The sequence below is a fragment of the Carassius gibelio genome, chromosome B16, assembly GCF_023724105.1.
Source record: "Carassius gibelio isolate Cgi1373 ecotype wild population from Czech Republic chromosome B16, carGib1.2-hapl.c, whole genome shotgun sequence".
NCBI classification, from domain to species: domain Eukaryota; kingdom Metazoa; phylum Chordata; class Actinopteri; order Cypriniformes; family Cyprinidae; genus Carassius; species Carassius gibelio.
In genome coordinates, this window is record NC_068411.1 from 9988240 (window position 1) to 10005018 (window position 16779).

Below are 16779 nucleotides of genomic sequence, written 5' to 3' on the forward strand. Positions count from 1 at the left end.
CACAACTAATAGAATTTCTTATGACGGTACATCTTCAAGAAGAAAGCCTCTAGAGCTTGCCTTCAAGAAATTGACTATCCTATTAGAGTGAGAAATTAAACAAAACAAATGACATTCCTTTGGAGAGTGTGGCACTCTTTTGTGCCACACTGGTTGTGATGTTTGTCCTTTAAGAGACGCCAAGAAAAATTAATACACAAAGACAAGAAAATGTTTTAGTGAGACCGTTTTAAAGGGAGTCTTGCGTCAGAGGTGTGACCTCTGTCCCATCGTCTCTAAACTGCCTTCTGTCAGGACAGGGAAATGAGAAATGGTTCTCAGCAGCCCAAGAGAGCGGCGCTGAGCTCCCGTGACACACGACTCGAGTTCACACAGGAAACAGAAAGCAAATGAAAACTTAATATATATGTTAATGGAAGCCCCATGTTTAAATCAGCAAATAAAACAGCTCATGAACTTGCACAGAGGTCAAAGAAATCTATCTATATATCTACAGCTTTTTTTCCCCCCACACAAACCTATACCCAATGACCATAATGAAAAAAAAATAAAGTTTTTTTTTTTACATCTATGCAAATTTATTAAAAATAAAAAAACTTAAATGATTCCATTGTGTAAGTATTCATACCCTTATCTAGGACAGTTGAAATTTAGCTCAGGAGCATTCATATTGCTTGTAGATGTTACTACACTTCAAGTGAAGTTAACCTGTGGCAATTCAATTGAATGGGCATGATATGGAAAGGCACACACATCTTAATTAAAGTCTTACAGCTGATAATGCATATCAGAGCAAAAACCAAGCCCTTAGCTCAAAATAACTGCCTGTACAGCTCAGAAACAGGTTTGCGTCAAGCCACACATCTGGGAAAAAGTTCAGAAAAAACATTCCACTTCAACGAAGGGTCACAGAATCATGGAGCCTCTGTTAGCCTTAATGGAAGAAGTTTGAAACCACCAGGACTAGCTGGCCAAACTGAGCAACTGATGGAGAAGGGCTTTGGTTACTGTGGTGACAAAGAACCTGATGGTCACTCTAGTTGAGCTCCATGATCATATGTGGAGATGTACAAACATCACTGCAACACTACACCAATCTGGGCTTTATGGCAGTGGGGCCAAACTCAGTCATCTCTTCAGTGAAGACACGTGAAAACATACTTGGAATTTACAAAACAGCACCTACAGGACCCTCAGACTCTGAGAAACAAGATTATCTGGTCTGATGAACTTCAATTCTAAGCATCATGTTTGAAAGATACCAGCTTTGATCATCACCTGTAGAGTACCATCCTAAAAGTAAATGTGCATTCAGAATCTCAGACTGGGTTCATCTTCCAACAGTGATCCTAAACACACAGCAATAGAGCAACCTGACAGAGCAAAAACATAAAATAAAAAAAATAAAAAAATAAAAAAATACTTGAGGCTGTAATGTTACTTTAGCGTAATATTTAGTTAAGTGTATATATATTATATATATATATATATATATATATATATATATATATATTTCCCAAGGAAATGTGCATACTCCCTGAACCTCTGCTTCTCTTAAATACTAAAGTATATTGTGTACGTTGAAGTGGATTTTGAGAACAGTTGTAGGTAATTCCTTTTTTCTGTCTGTCATTCTATTGTTTTATTATTCTGTTTCTTTCTTTTACATGTTTGCTCTGAAGGCATATCATTAATTGGCCACATGAAATTTAACACAGTTGTTGACTTTGATTGACAGTGTAATCAACCTATGACACTCGTATAGTAGAGGGGTGACCTTAATTCACTTCACTCATGCTTTATGACAGATGTCAGTTGCAAGACTCGTATCACATATTAGGGTTCAGTCAAGATGACAGGTATAAAACCACATCCAGACACAAACGTATTCACATTCATCTATTTTATGAATATCCTCCATGACTCTTTTTCTGTCCTCTTATGCTTCCCATCACTCTCGCTGGTAAATGTTTTGTATATCTGCCCAGAGGACAAACCATAAGTCAAAGCCGTGCTGTTTTCACTGCTGGAGTAATCCTGATATTTTTACTGCTGACCTCCAGTTTAGAAATCATCCAACATTTAAAAACACTTGTTGATATTACTTTAGAGTTCATGACTTTGCCTTGGTTCCCTGAGTAGGGAACGAGACACCGCATCCTCTAGGGGTCGCTATGGGGAATAACACCAATATTATGTTGGCCAGTGACAGACCATGACGTCACTACCGGTGGGACTATAGTATAATAGGCGTCGGGAGATCATGTAATCCACTTCATCTGACGCTTGTGTCCGAAGCATTGCAGGAAGGATGCAGTGACTCGTTCCCTACTCAGGGAACCATGATTACATAAGTAACCTGAGACATTCCCTTTCAAGGGTACTTCAAACTACATCATCTAGTGGTCACTATAGGGAATGGTATACCCATGTCACCATGCTGAGGGAAGTGCAGGCCAGAACCATGGTGAGCACTAAGTACCAACTCTACCATCTACATGGGAATTGCCCCTGGGATGTTAGATGGCTGTCTGTGACATTACCCCATACGGCCAAAAGCCTAGGCTACATACCTAAACGTACCTGTTAGGGCCAGACTCCTGGGCCCGGGGTAGCGCTCAAGGCTTGGAATCAAGAATAGATCCCTTTTAGGGCATACCACCAAGACCTTAGCATCATACTAAGTCTTGGTCTATCACACAGGGGTTACCGCTTGCTCTCGCATAAGCTTGCTGATGGAATTGTCTCAACACATCCCTAGTAGCAACACCCTGTTTAAATAGGTGTCCTGAGGATACATAGGTAGAGTGGTGCCCAAGATGAATGGGGCTTTTACCAGCTCCTAAAAGGGTACGAAGCAACTGCTTCAATAAAGGAAGAGCATGCTCTCAAGCACTGCTAATACTACCACAAGAACAGCACATGGAGCGAGGAATCTGGAAACTCAGAGCAAGGGAATGAAGCTAATATGCGTAACCCTTACCTCACAGGATTTTGGAAAGTGTGCAGAGTCTTGCGTGCACACTCACTACTTATGTGGATCTTAGAAAGTGCACAAAATGTTCAACATGCACACTTACCACCATCTGGATTTCAGAAAGTACACAGAGCTTAGTGTGTGTACTTAAAGCTTCCCAAGCATCTGTTTATAGATGGTACTGAACTGAACAAGATGCAAGTTCAAATACAACCCTCTGCGAGGGGAGCACTGCCTGAGACAGAATTACACAAGAAAGTTATAGTAAATGCTACCTATACAAAATTTGCCTATATAAATTTTGCAATGCCGTGCTGGGAGCCTGATGATCAAGGCGGCTCCTGCAGAAGCCTATGACCTGGCCGCATGTTTCAGAAAGCATGAAGCCAGAACCAGGGCTATCATACCGTCTGGACACAATTTCGATGAGTGAAGTAAAACTGCAAGTTTTGCACCCGGTTACTGAATCCAGCAAGGGGAGGTGCTCACAGAGGACCTACTTTAAAGGACAGAGATCCATAGGTCCCGGAAAAACACTGCAAAGCAATCTCACAGAACGATTATTTAGACATTACCACCAGCACATACAGACATACCTTGAACACTTTGGTGAGATTAGCTCAAGTTGTTCACAAAGACAATGCACCAGGCAGGTAGGAAACATGGCTAGAAGACAGCTGCAGTGCAACAATCCTCAATGAAGCATCCCTTCCTAACTTTAATTTCATGAGGGTCTACAGGACTGTTAGGAAAGGTGGAGGTGTAGCTGCTCTCTTTAAAGATGTTTATCAATGCAAGCAATCGTCATTTGTTCAGTACTTTTCTTTGAAATACTAGGGATTGTGCTGAAAGGAGCACCACGCATTCAGTTGAGCATTTACAGGTCTCCAAAATACCCTCCAGAGGTCACAGAAATATTATCAATGATTTCTTCAGAGTTTGACTGTTTTGCTATTGGGTGGGATTTTAATATTCACATAGACAATGCAGAAAACAAAACTACAAAAGAAATGATAATGGTCCTAAACACTTTTTACCTGATTCAGCATGTGCATGGACCCACACACAAAGGTGGACACACTCTACATCTAATCATCAGTAGGGGTCTGAACATTTCATCCATTGTTATTAAGGACGTAGCACTATCTAATGTATTCTGTATTTTCTGTATTTTATTTAATAAATTGATCTCTGCTACCATTGAATCTAGATCTGTCTCTGTCAGAAGATGAATCAACAAGAACACTAGTGTACTATTTATGGAGGCTATATCTTTAACACCAAGCATTTCTGCAGACTCTGTTGTTAGTCTCCTTGATTTCTTTAACTCAAGTAAAAAATGTTATTGGTGATAATGCTCCAATAATAGTCAGTAAGAAAACAAACAGACAGAAATCAGTTTGGAGAAAAATCAATGGCAGTTCAAACTTTGAAAAGACAATGCAGAAAAGCTGAGCGGATGTGGCGGAAGATGAAATTTGAAATTCACTATAGCATCTTTAAAGACAGCCTTTATGCTTTTCATGTGAAACTAGCCACAGCTAGACAAAATTTCTTCTCAAACCTTATAAACAGTAACTTAAACAACACTCATACTCTTTTTGCCACTGTTGAGAGACATTTTCAGACTATTCATGACTCCACTGAGCTTCCGGTTACATTATTTTAAATGAGTCTACCCCCCAAAATTACTGTTATAATCATGAGCCAAGTCCAAAAGGTAAAGGGGGAGATGTTGCTTCAATTTATAACAGTGTTTTCAGGATTTCTCAAAGGGCAGGCTTCAAGTATAACTCTTTTGAAGTAATGGTGCTTCATATAACATTATCCAGAGAAACAAATTATAAATCCACTGTGATGTTTGTACTGGCTACTGTATAATGGTTGCTCTGCATATTTGGTAAATATACTCCAGGTAGTCCAAAATGCAGCAGCTAGAGTTCTTACTAGAACAAGAAAGTATGACAATATTAGCCCTTTTCTGTCCACACTGCACTGGCTCCCTATTAAACATTGTATAGATTTGAGATTTTTTATCTTGCTTATTACTTATGAAGCTCTGAATGGTTTAGGACCTCAGTATTTAAATGAGCTCTTGTTAAATTATAATCACCTACGTCCGCTGCGTTCTCAAAACTCAGGCAATTTGATAATACCTAGAATATCAAAATCCACTGCGGGCGGCAGATCCTTTTCTTATTTGGTGCCTAAACTCTGGAATAACCTACCTAACATTGTTCAGGAGGCAGACACATTCTTGCAGTTTAAATCTAGATTAAATACCCATCTTCTTTAACCTGGCTTACACATTACACACTAATATGCTTCTAATATCCAAATCCGTAAACCGGAACTGGGACACTTCCCATAACACCTTATGTACTTGCTACATCATTAGAAGAATGGCATCTACACTAATATTAGTCTGTTTCCCTCTTATTCCGAGGTCACCCTAGCCACCAAGATCCAGTCTGTATTAAAGTCAGAGGGTCACTGCAGCCATCCGGATCCAGTACGTATTGAGCTCAGATGGTGGATCAGCACCTAGAAAGGACCTCTACAGCCCTGAAAGACAGAGGAGACCAGGACAACTAGAGCCCCAGATACAGATCCCCTGTAAAGACCTTGTCTCAGAGGAGCACCGGGACAAGACCAAAGGAAACAGATGATTCTTCTGCCAATTTGACTTGGCTGCGACCTGTAATTGAACTGCTGGTTTCGTCTGGTCAGAGGAGAACTGCCCCCCCAACTGAGCCTGGTTTCTCCCAAGGTTTTTCCTCCATTCTGTCACCGATGGAGTTTTGGTTCCTTGCCCTGTCGCCTCTGGTTTCCTTGGTTGGGGTCAGTTCATTTACAGTGATATCATTGACTTGATTGCAAATGAATGCACAGATACTATTTAATTAATTAATTCCTTACATTTATATAGCGCTTTTCTAGGCACTCAAAGCCCTTTACATAGACAGGGGGTATCTCCTCATCCACCACCAGTGTGCAGCATCCACCTGGATGATGCGACGGCAGCCATATTGCACCAGAACGCCCACCACACACCAGCTTACTGGTGGAGGGGAGACGGAGTGATGAAGCCAATCAGCGGATATGGGGATTGTTAGGAGGCCATGATGGTCAGAGGCCAATGGGCGAATTTAGCCAGGATGCCGAGGTCACACCTCTACTCTTTTCGAAAGACATCCTGGGATTTTTTAATGACCACAGAGAGTCAGGACCTCGTTTTAACGTCTCATCCGAAGGATGGTGCTCGTTGACAGTATAGCATCCCCATCACTACACTGGGGCGCTAGGACCCACACAGACCACAGGGTGAGCACCCCCTGCTGGCCTCACTAGCACCTCTTCCAGCAGCAACCTAGCTTTCTCAGGAGGTCTCCCATCCAGGTACTGACCAGGCTCAGCCCTGCTTAGCTTCAGTGGGAAACCGGTCTTGGGCTCCAGGGTGATATGGCTGCCGGCATTTATTTAAACTGAACTGAGATGATGACATCACTGAATTCAATGAAGGACTGCCTTTAAATGTAATTTTGCATTATAGACATTGCATTGCTTTTATTTCCTAATTAATGTTGTTCAGTTGCACAATCCTTTTTTTTAAAGCACTATATAAATAAAGGTGGCTTGACTTCCGTCCTTAAGAACTTGTCCTGTGACTGGGCTAAGGGCGATCCAGCATTAATCTCCTTGGCTGAGAGACAACTGAGGCCTCTCTGTTCCCTTTCATGTGGTGGTTGTTGATTGTCCCTAACAGCCTGCAGCTGAGTCTCACTGTTAGAGGGGAAAAGGTAAACACCTGTGTTGGGGCTTTTCTTGGTCCTGAACCCTCTTACTGGCCCAGCTCTTGTTGCTTCCAGTAATGAGGCTCTCCATGGTGCTGAAGGTGTTCAGTCTGTTTTGTGGGGAACCATACCTCCTTCTGGCCACCACTTCCCTCACTTTCTTGTTCCAGGATTCCACTTGGAGCGCACGCCCCAAAGCAGTCATGTCTTCTGGACATTGCATCGGCATTCGCATGAGAATTCCCAGTCCCGTGTTCCACCTTAAATTGGAAGTCCTGCAACTGAAGAAACCATCAAGTGATTTGTGCATTTTTCCCCTTGTTTTGAGAAATCTATTTGAGTGGGGCATGATCAGTTACCAAGATAAATTTCTGCCCTAACAAGTAATATCTCAACGTTTTGACAGCCCATTTTATAGCAAGGCATTATTTTTCTATCGTTGTGTAGTTCTTTTCTTGAGGAACCAATTTAAGGCTAATATAAATGACTGGATGTTCTATAACATCTTGTAGCTGGGACAGCACTGCTTCCACTAATATCTCTGATGTGTCTGTTTGTAACGCAAAGGGTTCACTAAAGTTTGGGGCTTGCAGGATAGGTTCATCATGGAGGGCATCTGCTTCAGGTCAGTGAAAGCCTGCTCTGCTTCCCTAGTCCATCTCACCTGGTTTGGGTGACACTTGTGGGTCAGTTCAGTTACACTGCAAAAAAATGGCTTATCTTATTTATTATTTTTGTCTAGTTTCTAGTCAATATACCTTACAAATATTTAAATCAAGACACTTTTACTAGTTAAGCCAAATTACTTAAGATATTTAGTCTTATTTTCAAGTGGGAAAATTAATTAAGTGCATTTTGCTTAAACCAAGTAAAATAGCAGATGATTTTACTTGTTTTAAGCAAAATGCACTTAATTTAGCTGTTATTATACCATGGGATATCTGAAAAGTCTGCCCAGGGAGTCCAGAGAATACATCACTGTGCCGCCATTAAAAGTTATCCCCCCGACGACATGGTGGACGTCCTCTTCCCCTGGGAGCTGGGCGGTCAGGATGATTGGAGAGGAAGGTGTCGAGTAAGTTAGGATCCAAGATGTCGTTGCGTGGGACCCAAGAACGTTCCTCTGGAACGTAACCTTCCCAGTCCACTAAGTATTTCAGTTGTCCACCACGCCGCCGGGAGTCCAGGATGTCACTAACAGCATATGCTGCACCATCATCTAGGAGGAGTGGAGGGGGGGCTTCGGCTTCGCCAGGTTCTGTGGAGGGAGAGACAGAAGGATGGTGAGGTTTAAGAAGAGACACATGGAATGTGGGGTGAATCCTGTATTCGGGGGGGTAACTGGAGTTTGTATGTGACCGGATTGATCTGCTGGATGATGGTGAATGGGCCAATGAATCTGGGACTTGCGGCAGGGCAGAAGCAGGCGGATGTCCCTGGTGGACAGCCAGCCCTTCTGACCGGGTTGGTACGTAGGGGCCTCTGATTGGCGAAGGTCGGCTGTCATTCTGTGTCTGCGCAATGCCCGCTGAAGTTGGTGGTGTGCCGCATCCCAGACCCTCTTGCTCTCCCGGAACCAGTAGTCGATGGCGGGGATATCCGAGGGTTCACCTGACCAGGGGAATAGAGGTGGTTGGAAGCCGACGAAGCTGACGAGGGGAGTTCTGATGAAGGGAGTTTTGTGCGTACTCGGCCCACCCAAGGAACTGGTTCCAGGAGTTCTGGTGGCCGTGACAGTAGGTACAGAAGAAGCATCCAATCTCCTGAAACTTCCTCTCCATCTGTCCGTTAGACTGGGGATGGTACCCAGAGGACAGGCTGATGGCCACACCTAGGAGTTAGTGGAAAGCCTTCCATACCTGGGAGATGAACTGGGGGCCTCGGCCCGAGATGATATTCCCTGGGATGTCGTAGTACCTGAAGACATGATTAAATAACACTTCATCCGTTTCCATGGCTGTGGGCAGACCCTTCAAAGGAAGAAGACGACAGGATTTAGAAAATCTATCCACTATGTCAAGAATGGAGGTATTGTTATCTGAAGGAGGGAGATCGGTTATGAAATCCACCCCTAGGTGTGACCACGGGCGATTGGGAACAGGCAGAGGATGGAGCTTGCCTGGTGGAAGATGGTGAGGGCTTTTGGTTATGGCGCAGCTTGTACATCCATTCACATACCTCCTGACATCCGAGGCCATGTTGGGCAACCAGAAGCGTTCCTTCAGCAACGAGAGGGTTTCATTGACCCTGGGTGACCACTGCCAAGCGATGAATGAGTGGAGTGCGCTGGGTCCTGGGAAAATACTGAAATCCCGGGGGGCAACCCGGCGGGGTGTTGGTGGTAGGCTCGGTAGGAGGACGAGTCTCAGTGGACCAGGTAATAGGAGAGACGATGACTCTTTCTGGAAGAATGGTTTCCAGAGTTTCGGGATTCTCTTCGGGGGTGTAACACCTGGAAAGAGCGTCAGCCTTCACGTTTTTCACCCCTGGGCGTTATGAGATGGTGAAATGGAAGTGGGTGAAGAAAAACGCCCAGCGGGCTTGTCTCGGATTTAGTGTTTGGTCTGTGCAGTAGGAACTCTTCAACAGGTGGCATCTTCTAACAACCATTCTCACACATCCCCTCAATGTTGGCATAACTATGCTGGAATCTGTGGATGAAAGCTGATAATGGATTTTATTTTTTATCAAAAAAATACCAGTGTTGCATCTTCTTAGGATAATGTACGATCGTTTGGGCTTTATGTCGTAGGGATTCCTTTAGCCTTTTGATATTTGCAAATAAATTACAGAATCTGGCCCCATAGTATACATTTATTGGAGTGCTTAATGGCAAGGTTTCCCCCCCATATCTGGAAGAGTCCTTCAAACACATTATAACTAAATAGGGCCACCAAATGGGCCTGGCTGTCCAGCCAAAACAAATTCTCACAATAAACAACACACATACATTTATTTATTTAGACTATAATTAATCAGTTACAAATGTATCTGGTATATGCATGTATTGTTTGTATGTTTCACTAGTAGCCTAGTTAAAATTCTTTATTTGTATTAGTTAGACTCTCAGTGCTTATATTCAGGTATATGAGTGTATCTCTGCTCTAAGATCTTCTACATGTTTCATTCTTAGTATCAAAATGATCTGCTTTTTATTCCTCAAACAATTATCTACATTACGTGATCCTAAAATGCATCATACTATTTGTACCACAGTTTGGATAAAACTAGACAAGTTCACTCCAAGAATCAGCACCTCCAAGTCCGAGGCCATGGTTCTCAGTCGGAAAAGGGTGGATTGCCTACTTCAGGTTGGTGGAGAGTTCCTGAAGTGGAGGAGTTCAAGTATCTTGGGTCTTGTTCACGAGTGAGGGACAGATGGAACGGTGCAGTTTCTGCAGGCTGGGTGCTCCCTTAGAGAGGGAGGAGCTCAGAGTAGAGCCGTTGCTCCTCCACATCGAGAGGAGCCAGCTGAGGTGGCTCGGGCATCTATTTCAGATGCCTCCTGGACGCATTCCCAGGGAGGTGTTCCAGGCACGTCTCACCGGGATGGGGCCCCGGGGAAGACCTAGGACACGCTGGAGGGACTATGTCTCCCGGCTGGCCTGGGAACGCCTCCGGGTCCCCCCGGAAGAGCTGGAAGAAGTGGCTAGGGAGAGAGAAGTCTGGGCGTCTCTGCTTAGACTGTTGTCCCCGCGACCCGGCCCCGGATAAGCAGAAGACGATGGATGGATGGAAGTTCACTAGACTAGCAATAAACATTCCAATAGCAATAAACCAGAGACAAAAGAACTTTCTCCCGCTTAAATTTCATGCCTTTGACTGGGAATTCCACCCAAAAGGTGGGTGTGAATAGAAACTGTTAAAAACCATTATCTTTGGATAATCTGAGCTCAGAAACCCTTGCTTTTCGAGACGAACACTTTCCAAGACTCCTCAAAACTCTCCTGAGTTTTACTTTCCAGCAGTTTTTCCTCTTCAAAATACCTTTGTCGAACCGTTGAGGACTTTCGAACCAGAGGAAAATCTCCAGCTTCCTTCTAATAAGATCTCCATTTTCTACCTCATCAGGACACTTGTTCAGCAACAAAGCCAATGCAAGTAACTGTTTACAATTATAATAATGTGTGTTTAAGGTCACGTCCTCACGGAGACGGAGCTTACCCCAAGCCGATCTTTTTTTTCCTCATCTCAAGAAATATCCGCGTCCACATGAAACCGCATAATGATGTAGTATACATACCAGACCAGTATGTGGCGCTGTAATTCTGCCACAGAGATACATTAAAAACAGAGAAGAAGACTTGGACTATGCTCATAAACCTTGCGCGTGGTACACAAACGAACATGGAACAACACATTTATTAATCAGTGTTAATGTTAGTTAATAAAAAGACAATCGTTCAGTGTTTGTTCATGTTTTTGTTGCAGTTACGTGACGTAGAGGTTTATGACTAGGGGGTAGACGTGGGCTGATGACGTCATTGTTTCAGAAAATATATGGATTAGCTGTCCAGACAAAAAAGCAAATACGGCGTTTTCAAATTTATCCACTCTGGGACCCGGTTTAAAAAAATAGCGGTTTCACCTTATGAAAACGCATCTCCGTGTGGACGGGGCATAAGTCTGAGTCCCTTTGAACCTCTTAGCCTGCACCCCGATGCCTTCGTCCTCAAAGCCACTCAACTCGCACATGTCAGTGTTTATGAATAGATTAAATGAAACGGGACAGATTTAATCTTGACTATCTATTTATCATTATAAAGATCTAAGCCTCAAGCATCGACGACAGATCGCTTTTTTTCAATGGAAAGCTTATAAAGACTGTATTTGCTACATTTGTGTAAGCAGTACACATACAAACATGAACATTAGAAACGCTGTACATACCAGATCCATCAGAATAACGAGTCATAAACACATCCACAGCTGTAAATCCCAGTTTAGTTAAGAAGGTAAGGGTCCACTGAATGACCTCATGAAGCACGTTTAGTCCAGCGAAGCAATAACGTTGTAATATGGATCATAATTCCTTTGTTTACGTTTCATTTCTTCAGCGACAGAATTGTTTGCATCCGTTATGGAATAACTCATGGTCGGAAACTGCGTCTTGGTAGTAAAAACATGGCATGGTTTTGCAGCGTACAGTGTCACAAACAGAATGAAGCGATCCACCGGAAAAAAGAATGAATGAAAAATAGGCGGAAGATAGTATATTTGAATTTGGCGCTCTCTCCTGAGGGCTCGTGACGCACTCTGGCGCACCTGTCGGTTGGTGTCACTGTTGGACAGTGTTTTCTCTACTTCCTGTTGGCCTTCTGTAGCTAATCATAGCTCCATGTAGCTGTTTTTATTTTATATTTTTTCTCTATAATCTTTCTTACTATCACTGTCTGTTTGTTTGTTTTTTTAATTGTAAAATATAACTTAATTCACACCATATTTCTGATATTACCGATCAATCTTATCAGATTAACTTTGATCGTTCACTCTTCCGTGACTGCAGCACACCTGCAAAGCGTTAGCACTCGTTGGCTTGTCATTAGCGTTTTCTTTTCTCCTCTCCTCTCCTCTCTCACGCTGCAGTTTTCCACAAGTTCATCAAACAACCGCAGTAAGAATATTTCATCAAGCACGGTTAGTAATGGCTTCTCCTACAATTGTTATTTGCACCTCTTGCCACATGTACAGTTTATCTATCTCTGTCGCTGATGAGGGATTCACATGTGATAAATGCAGGGAAACAGTTAGGCTGACAGAGAAGATTTCAGAATTAGAGACACTCAAACTTTAATTGAGGACAGTAAGAATGTTAGGGCTCTAGATATGGCTTTGGATGCGTCTAGCTCAGGGATTCCTGTACATTGTCCGGTTCCAGCAGAGCCCCTGCAGCAGGGCAACTGGGTGACGGTGAGGCAGCGTAGTCGTGGGTCAAAACACCGCTCTTCTGTTCCGATCAAAACATTAAACAGGTTCTCCCCACTCAGTGATGCACCCACTGAGAAACCTGATGAAAGTGCTCTAGTTATTGGCGATTCTATTGTACGGAACGTGAATATAGAGACACCAGCCACCATAGTCAAATGTTTACCGGGAGCCAGAGCGCCTGACATCTTGGCAAATTTAAAAGTGCTGGCTAATGCTAAACGTAAATACAGTAAGATTGTTATTCATGCCGGCGCTAATGATGTTCGACTTCGCCAGTCGGAGATCACTAAAAATAACTTTAAAGAGGTGTGTGAACTTGCAAGCACGATGTCAGACACTGTAATATGCTCTGGTCCCCTCCCTGCTTACCGTGGTGACGAGATGCATAGCAGATTGTCATCACTCAATGGCTGGATGTCTAAGTGGTGCCCACAGAATAACATAGGTTATATAGACAATTGGACGAGCTTTTGGGGCAGACCTGACCTGTTTAAAAGAGATGGTCTTCATCCCTCCTGGGGTGGCGCCACTCTTCTGTCTAGAAATATGGCAAATAGTCTTAGTGTTTATACTTGACTAACTGGGGCCCAGGTCAGGAAGCAGACAGACTGGCTAAACCGACCGTCTGCTAGCTGCCTCCCGTCACAGAGGTCAGTTAATTCTCAGCACATAGAGACTCTTTCACCTAGATATCACACTATAGAGACTGTGTCTGTTCCACGAACTAGAAAATACAAAAAACGTCCAAACCAAGTTAAGGTTAACAATTTAATTGAGGTTCAACAAATAAAAAACAAATGCAATATGGATAAACAAATGATAAAGATTGGCTTATTGAATATCAGATCCATTTCTACGAAAACACTTTTTGTAAATAATATGATAACTGATCATAATATAGATGTGCTCTGCTTGACAGAAACCTGGCTAAAACCTGATGATTACATTATTTTAAATGAGTCCACCCCCCAAGATTATTGTTATAAACACGAGCCGCGTCTAAAAGGCAAAGGGGGAGGAGTTGCTTCAATTTATAATAACGTTTTCAGGATTTCTCAGAGGGCAGGCTTCAAGTATAACTCGTTTGAAGTAATGGTGCTTCATATAACATTATCCAGAGAAACCAATGTTAATGATAAATCCCCTGTTATGTTTGTACTGGCTACTGTATACAGGCCACCAGGGCACCATACAGACTTTATTAAAGAGTTTGGTGATTTTACATCCGAGTTAGTTCTGGCTGCAGATAAAGTCTTAATAGTTGGTGATTTTAATATCCATGTCGATAATGAAAAAGATGCATTGGGATCAGCATTTATAGACATTCTGAACTCTATTGGTGTTAGACAACACGTTTCAGGACCTACTCATTGTCGAAATCATACTCTAGATTTAATACTGTCACATGGAATTGATGTTGATAGTGTTGAAATTATTCAGCCAAGTGATGATATCTCAGATCATTATTTAGTTCTGTGTAAACTTCATATGGCCAAAATTGTAAATTCTACTTCTTGTTACAAGTATCGAAGAACCATCACTTCTACCACAAAAGACTGCTTTTTAAGTTATCTTCCTGATGTATCCGAATTCCTTAGCATATCCAAAACCTCAGAACAACTTGATGATGTAACAGAAACTATGGACTCTCTCTTTTCTAGCACTTTAAATACAGTTGCTCCTTTACGCTTAAGAAAGGTTAAGGAAAACAGTTTGACACCATGGTATAATGAGCATACTCGCACCCTAAAGAGAGCAGCCCGAAAAATGGAGCGCAGCTGGAGGAAAACAAAACTAGAGGTATTTCGTATTGCTTGGCGGGAAAGTAGCATATCCTACAGAAAAGCATTAAAAACTGCTAGATCTGATTACTTTTCTTCTCTTTTAGAAGAAAACAAACATAACCCCAGGTATTTATTCAATACAGTGGCTAAATTAACGAAAAATAAAGCCTCAACAAGTGTTGACATTTCCCAACACCACAGCAGTAATGACTTTATGAACTACTTTACTTCTAAAATCGATACTATTAGAGATAAAATTGCAACCATTCAGCAGTCAGCTACAGTTTCGCATCAGACAGTGCACTATAGACCCCCTGAGGAACAGTTCCACTCATTCTCTACTATAGGAGAGGAATAATTGTATAAACTTTGTAAATCATCTAAACTTACAACATGTATGTTAGACCCTATACCATCTAAGCTCTTAAAAGAGGTGCTTCCAGAAGTCATAGGTCCTCTTCTGACTATTATTAATTCCTCATTGTCATTAGGATATGTCCCCAAAACCTTCAAACTGGCTGTTATTAAGCCTCTCATAAAAAAGCCACAACTTGACCCCAGAGAACTAGTTAATTATAGACCAATCTCGAATCTCCCTTTTCTGTCCAAGATACTAGAAAAGGTGGTATCCTCACAATTATATTCCTTCTTAGAGAAAAATGGTATATGTGAGGATTTCCAGTCAGGATTTAGACCGTATCATAGTACTGAAACTGCTCTCCTTAGAGTTACAAATGAGCTGCTCTTATCATCTGATCGTGGGTGTATCTCTCTATTAGTTTTATTGGATCTTAGTGCTGCGTTTGACACAATTGACCACAACATTCTTTTGCATAGACTTGAACACTTTGTTGGCATCAGTGGAAGTGCATTAGCATGGTTTAAATCGTACTTATATGACCGCCATCAGTTCGTAGCAGTGAATGAAGATGTATCATATCGATCACAAGTGCAGTATGGAGTACCTCAAGGCTCAGTTCTAGGGCCGCTACTCTTCACGCTTTATATGTTACCCTTGGGAGATATCATCAGGAAACATGGTGTTAGCTTTCACTGTTATGCTGATGATACGCAGCTCTATATTTCCTCGCAGCCCGGTGAAACACACCAATTTGAAAAACTAATGGAATGCATAGTCGATATAAAAAATTGGATGACGAGTAATTTCTTACTGCTAAATTCAGAAAAAACAGAGGTGTTAATCATAGGGCCTAAAAACTCTACTTGTAACAACCTAGAACACTGTCTAAGACTTGATGGTTGCTCTGTCAATTCTTCATCATCAGTTAGGAACCTAGGTGTGCTACTTGATCGCAATCTTTCCTTAGAAAGCCACGTTTCTAGCATTTGTAAAACTGCATTTTTCCATCTCAAAAATACATCTAAATTACGGCCTATGCTCTCAATGTCAAATGCAGAAATGTTAATCCATGCATTTATGACTTCAAGGTTAGACTATTGTAATGCTTTATTGGGTGGTTGTTCTGCACGCTTGGTAAACAAACTACAGCTAGTCCAAAATGCAGCAGCAAGAGTTCTTACTAGAACCAGGAAGTATGACCATATTAGCCCGGTCCTGTCCACACTGCACTGGCTCCCTATCAAACATCGTATAGATTTTAAAATATTGCTTATTACTTATAAAGCCCTGAATGGTTGAGCACCTCAGTATTTGAATGAGCTCCTTTTACATTATACTCCTCTACGTCCGCTACGTTCTCAAAACTCAGGCAATTTGATAATACCTAGAATATCAAAATCAACTGCGGGCGGCAGATCCTTTTCCTATTTGGCGCCTAAACTCTGGAATAACCTACCTAACATTGTTCGGGAGGCAGACACACTCTTGCAGTTTAAATCTAGATTAAAGACCCATCTCTTTAACCTGGCATACACATAACATACTAATATGCTTTTAATATCCAAATCCGTTAAAGGATTTTTAGGCTGCATTAATTAGGTAAACTGGAACCGGAACACTTCACATAACACCGTACTTTCTACATCATTAGAAGAATGGCATCTACGCTAATATTTGTCTGTTTCTCTCTTGTTCCGAGGTCACCGTGGCCACCAGATCCAGTCTGTGTCCAGATCAGAGGGTCACTGCAGTCACCCGGATCCAGTACGTATCCAGACCAGATGGTGGATCAGCACCTAGAAAGGACCTCTACTGCCCTGAAAGACAGCGGAGACCAGGACAACTAGAGCCCCAGATACAGATCCCCTGTAAAGACCTTGTCTCAGAGGAGCACCAGGACAAGACCACAGGAAACAGATGATTCTTCTGCACAAT

General features: G+C 42.3%; 1 protein-coding gene across 1 annotated transcript; it reads left to right on the forward strand.

Annotated features, from left to right (window-relative positions):
• The first annotated feature begins 1522 nt into the window (after positions 1-1522).
• Positions 1523-15172, forward strand: LOC127975443 (uncharacterized). The gene is made up of 2 exons (XM_052579542.1): positions 1523-5818; positions 12358-15172. Exon 2 carries the CDS (start codon positions 13504-13506, stop codon positions 14839-14841), a length of 1338 nt encoding a protein of 445 aa, XP_052435502.1. The 5' UTR covers positions 1523-5818; positions 12358-13503; the 3' UTR covers positions 14842-15172.
• The last annotated feature ends 1607 nt before the right edge of the window (positions 15173-16779 follow it).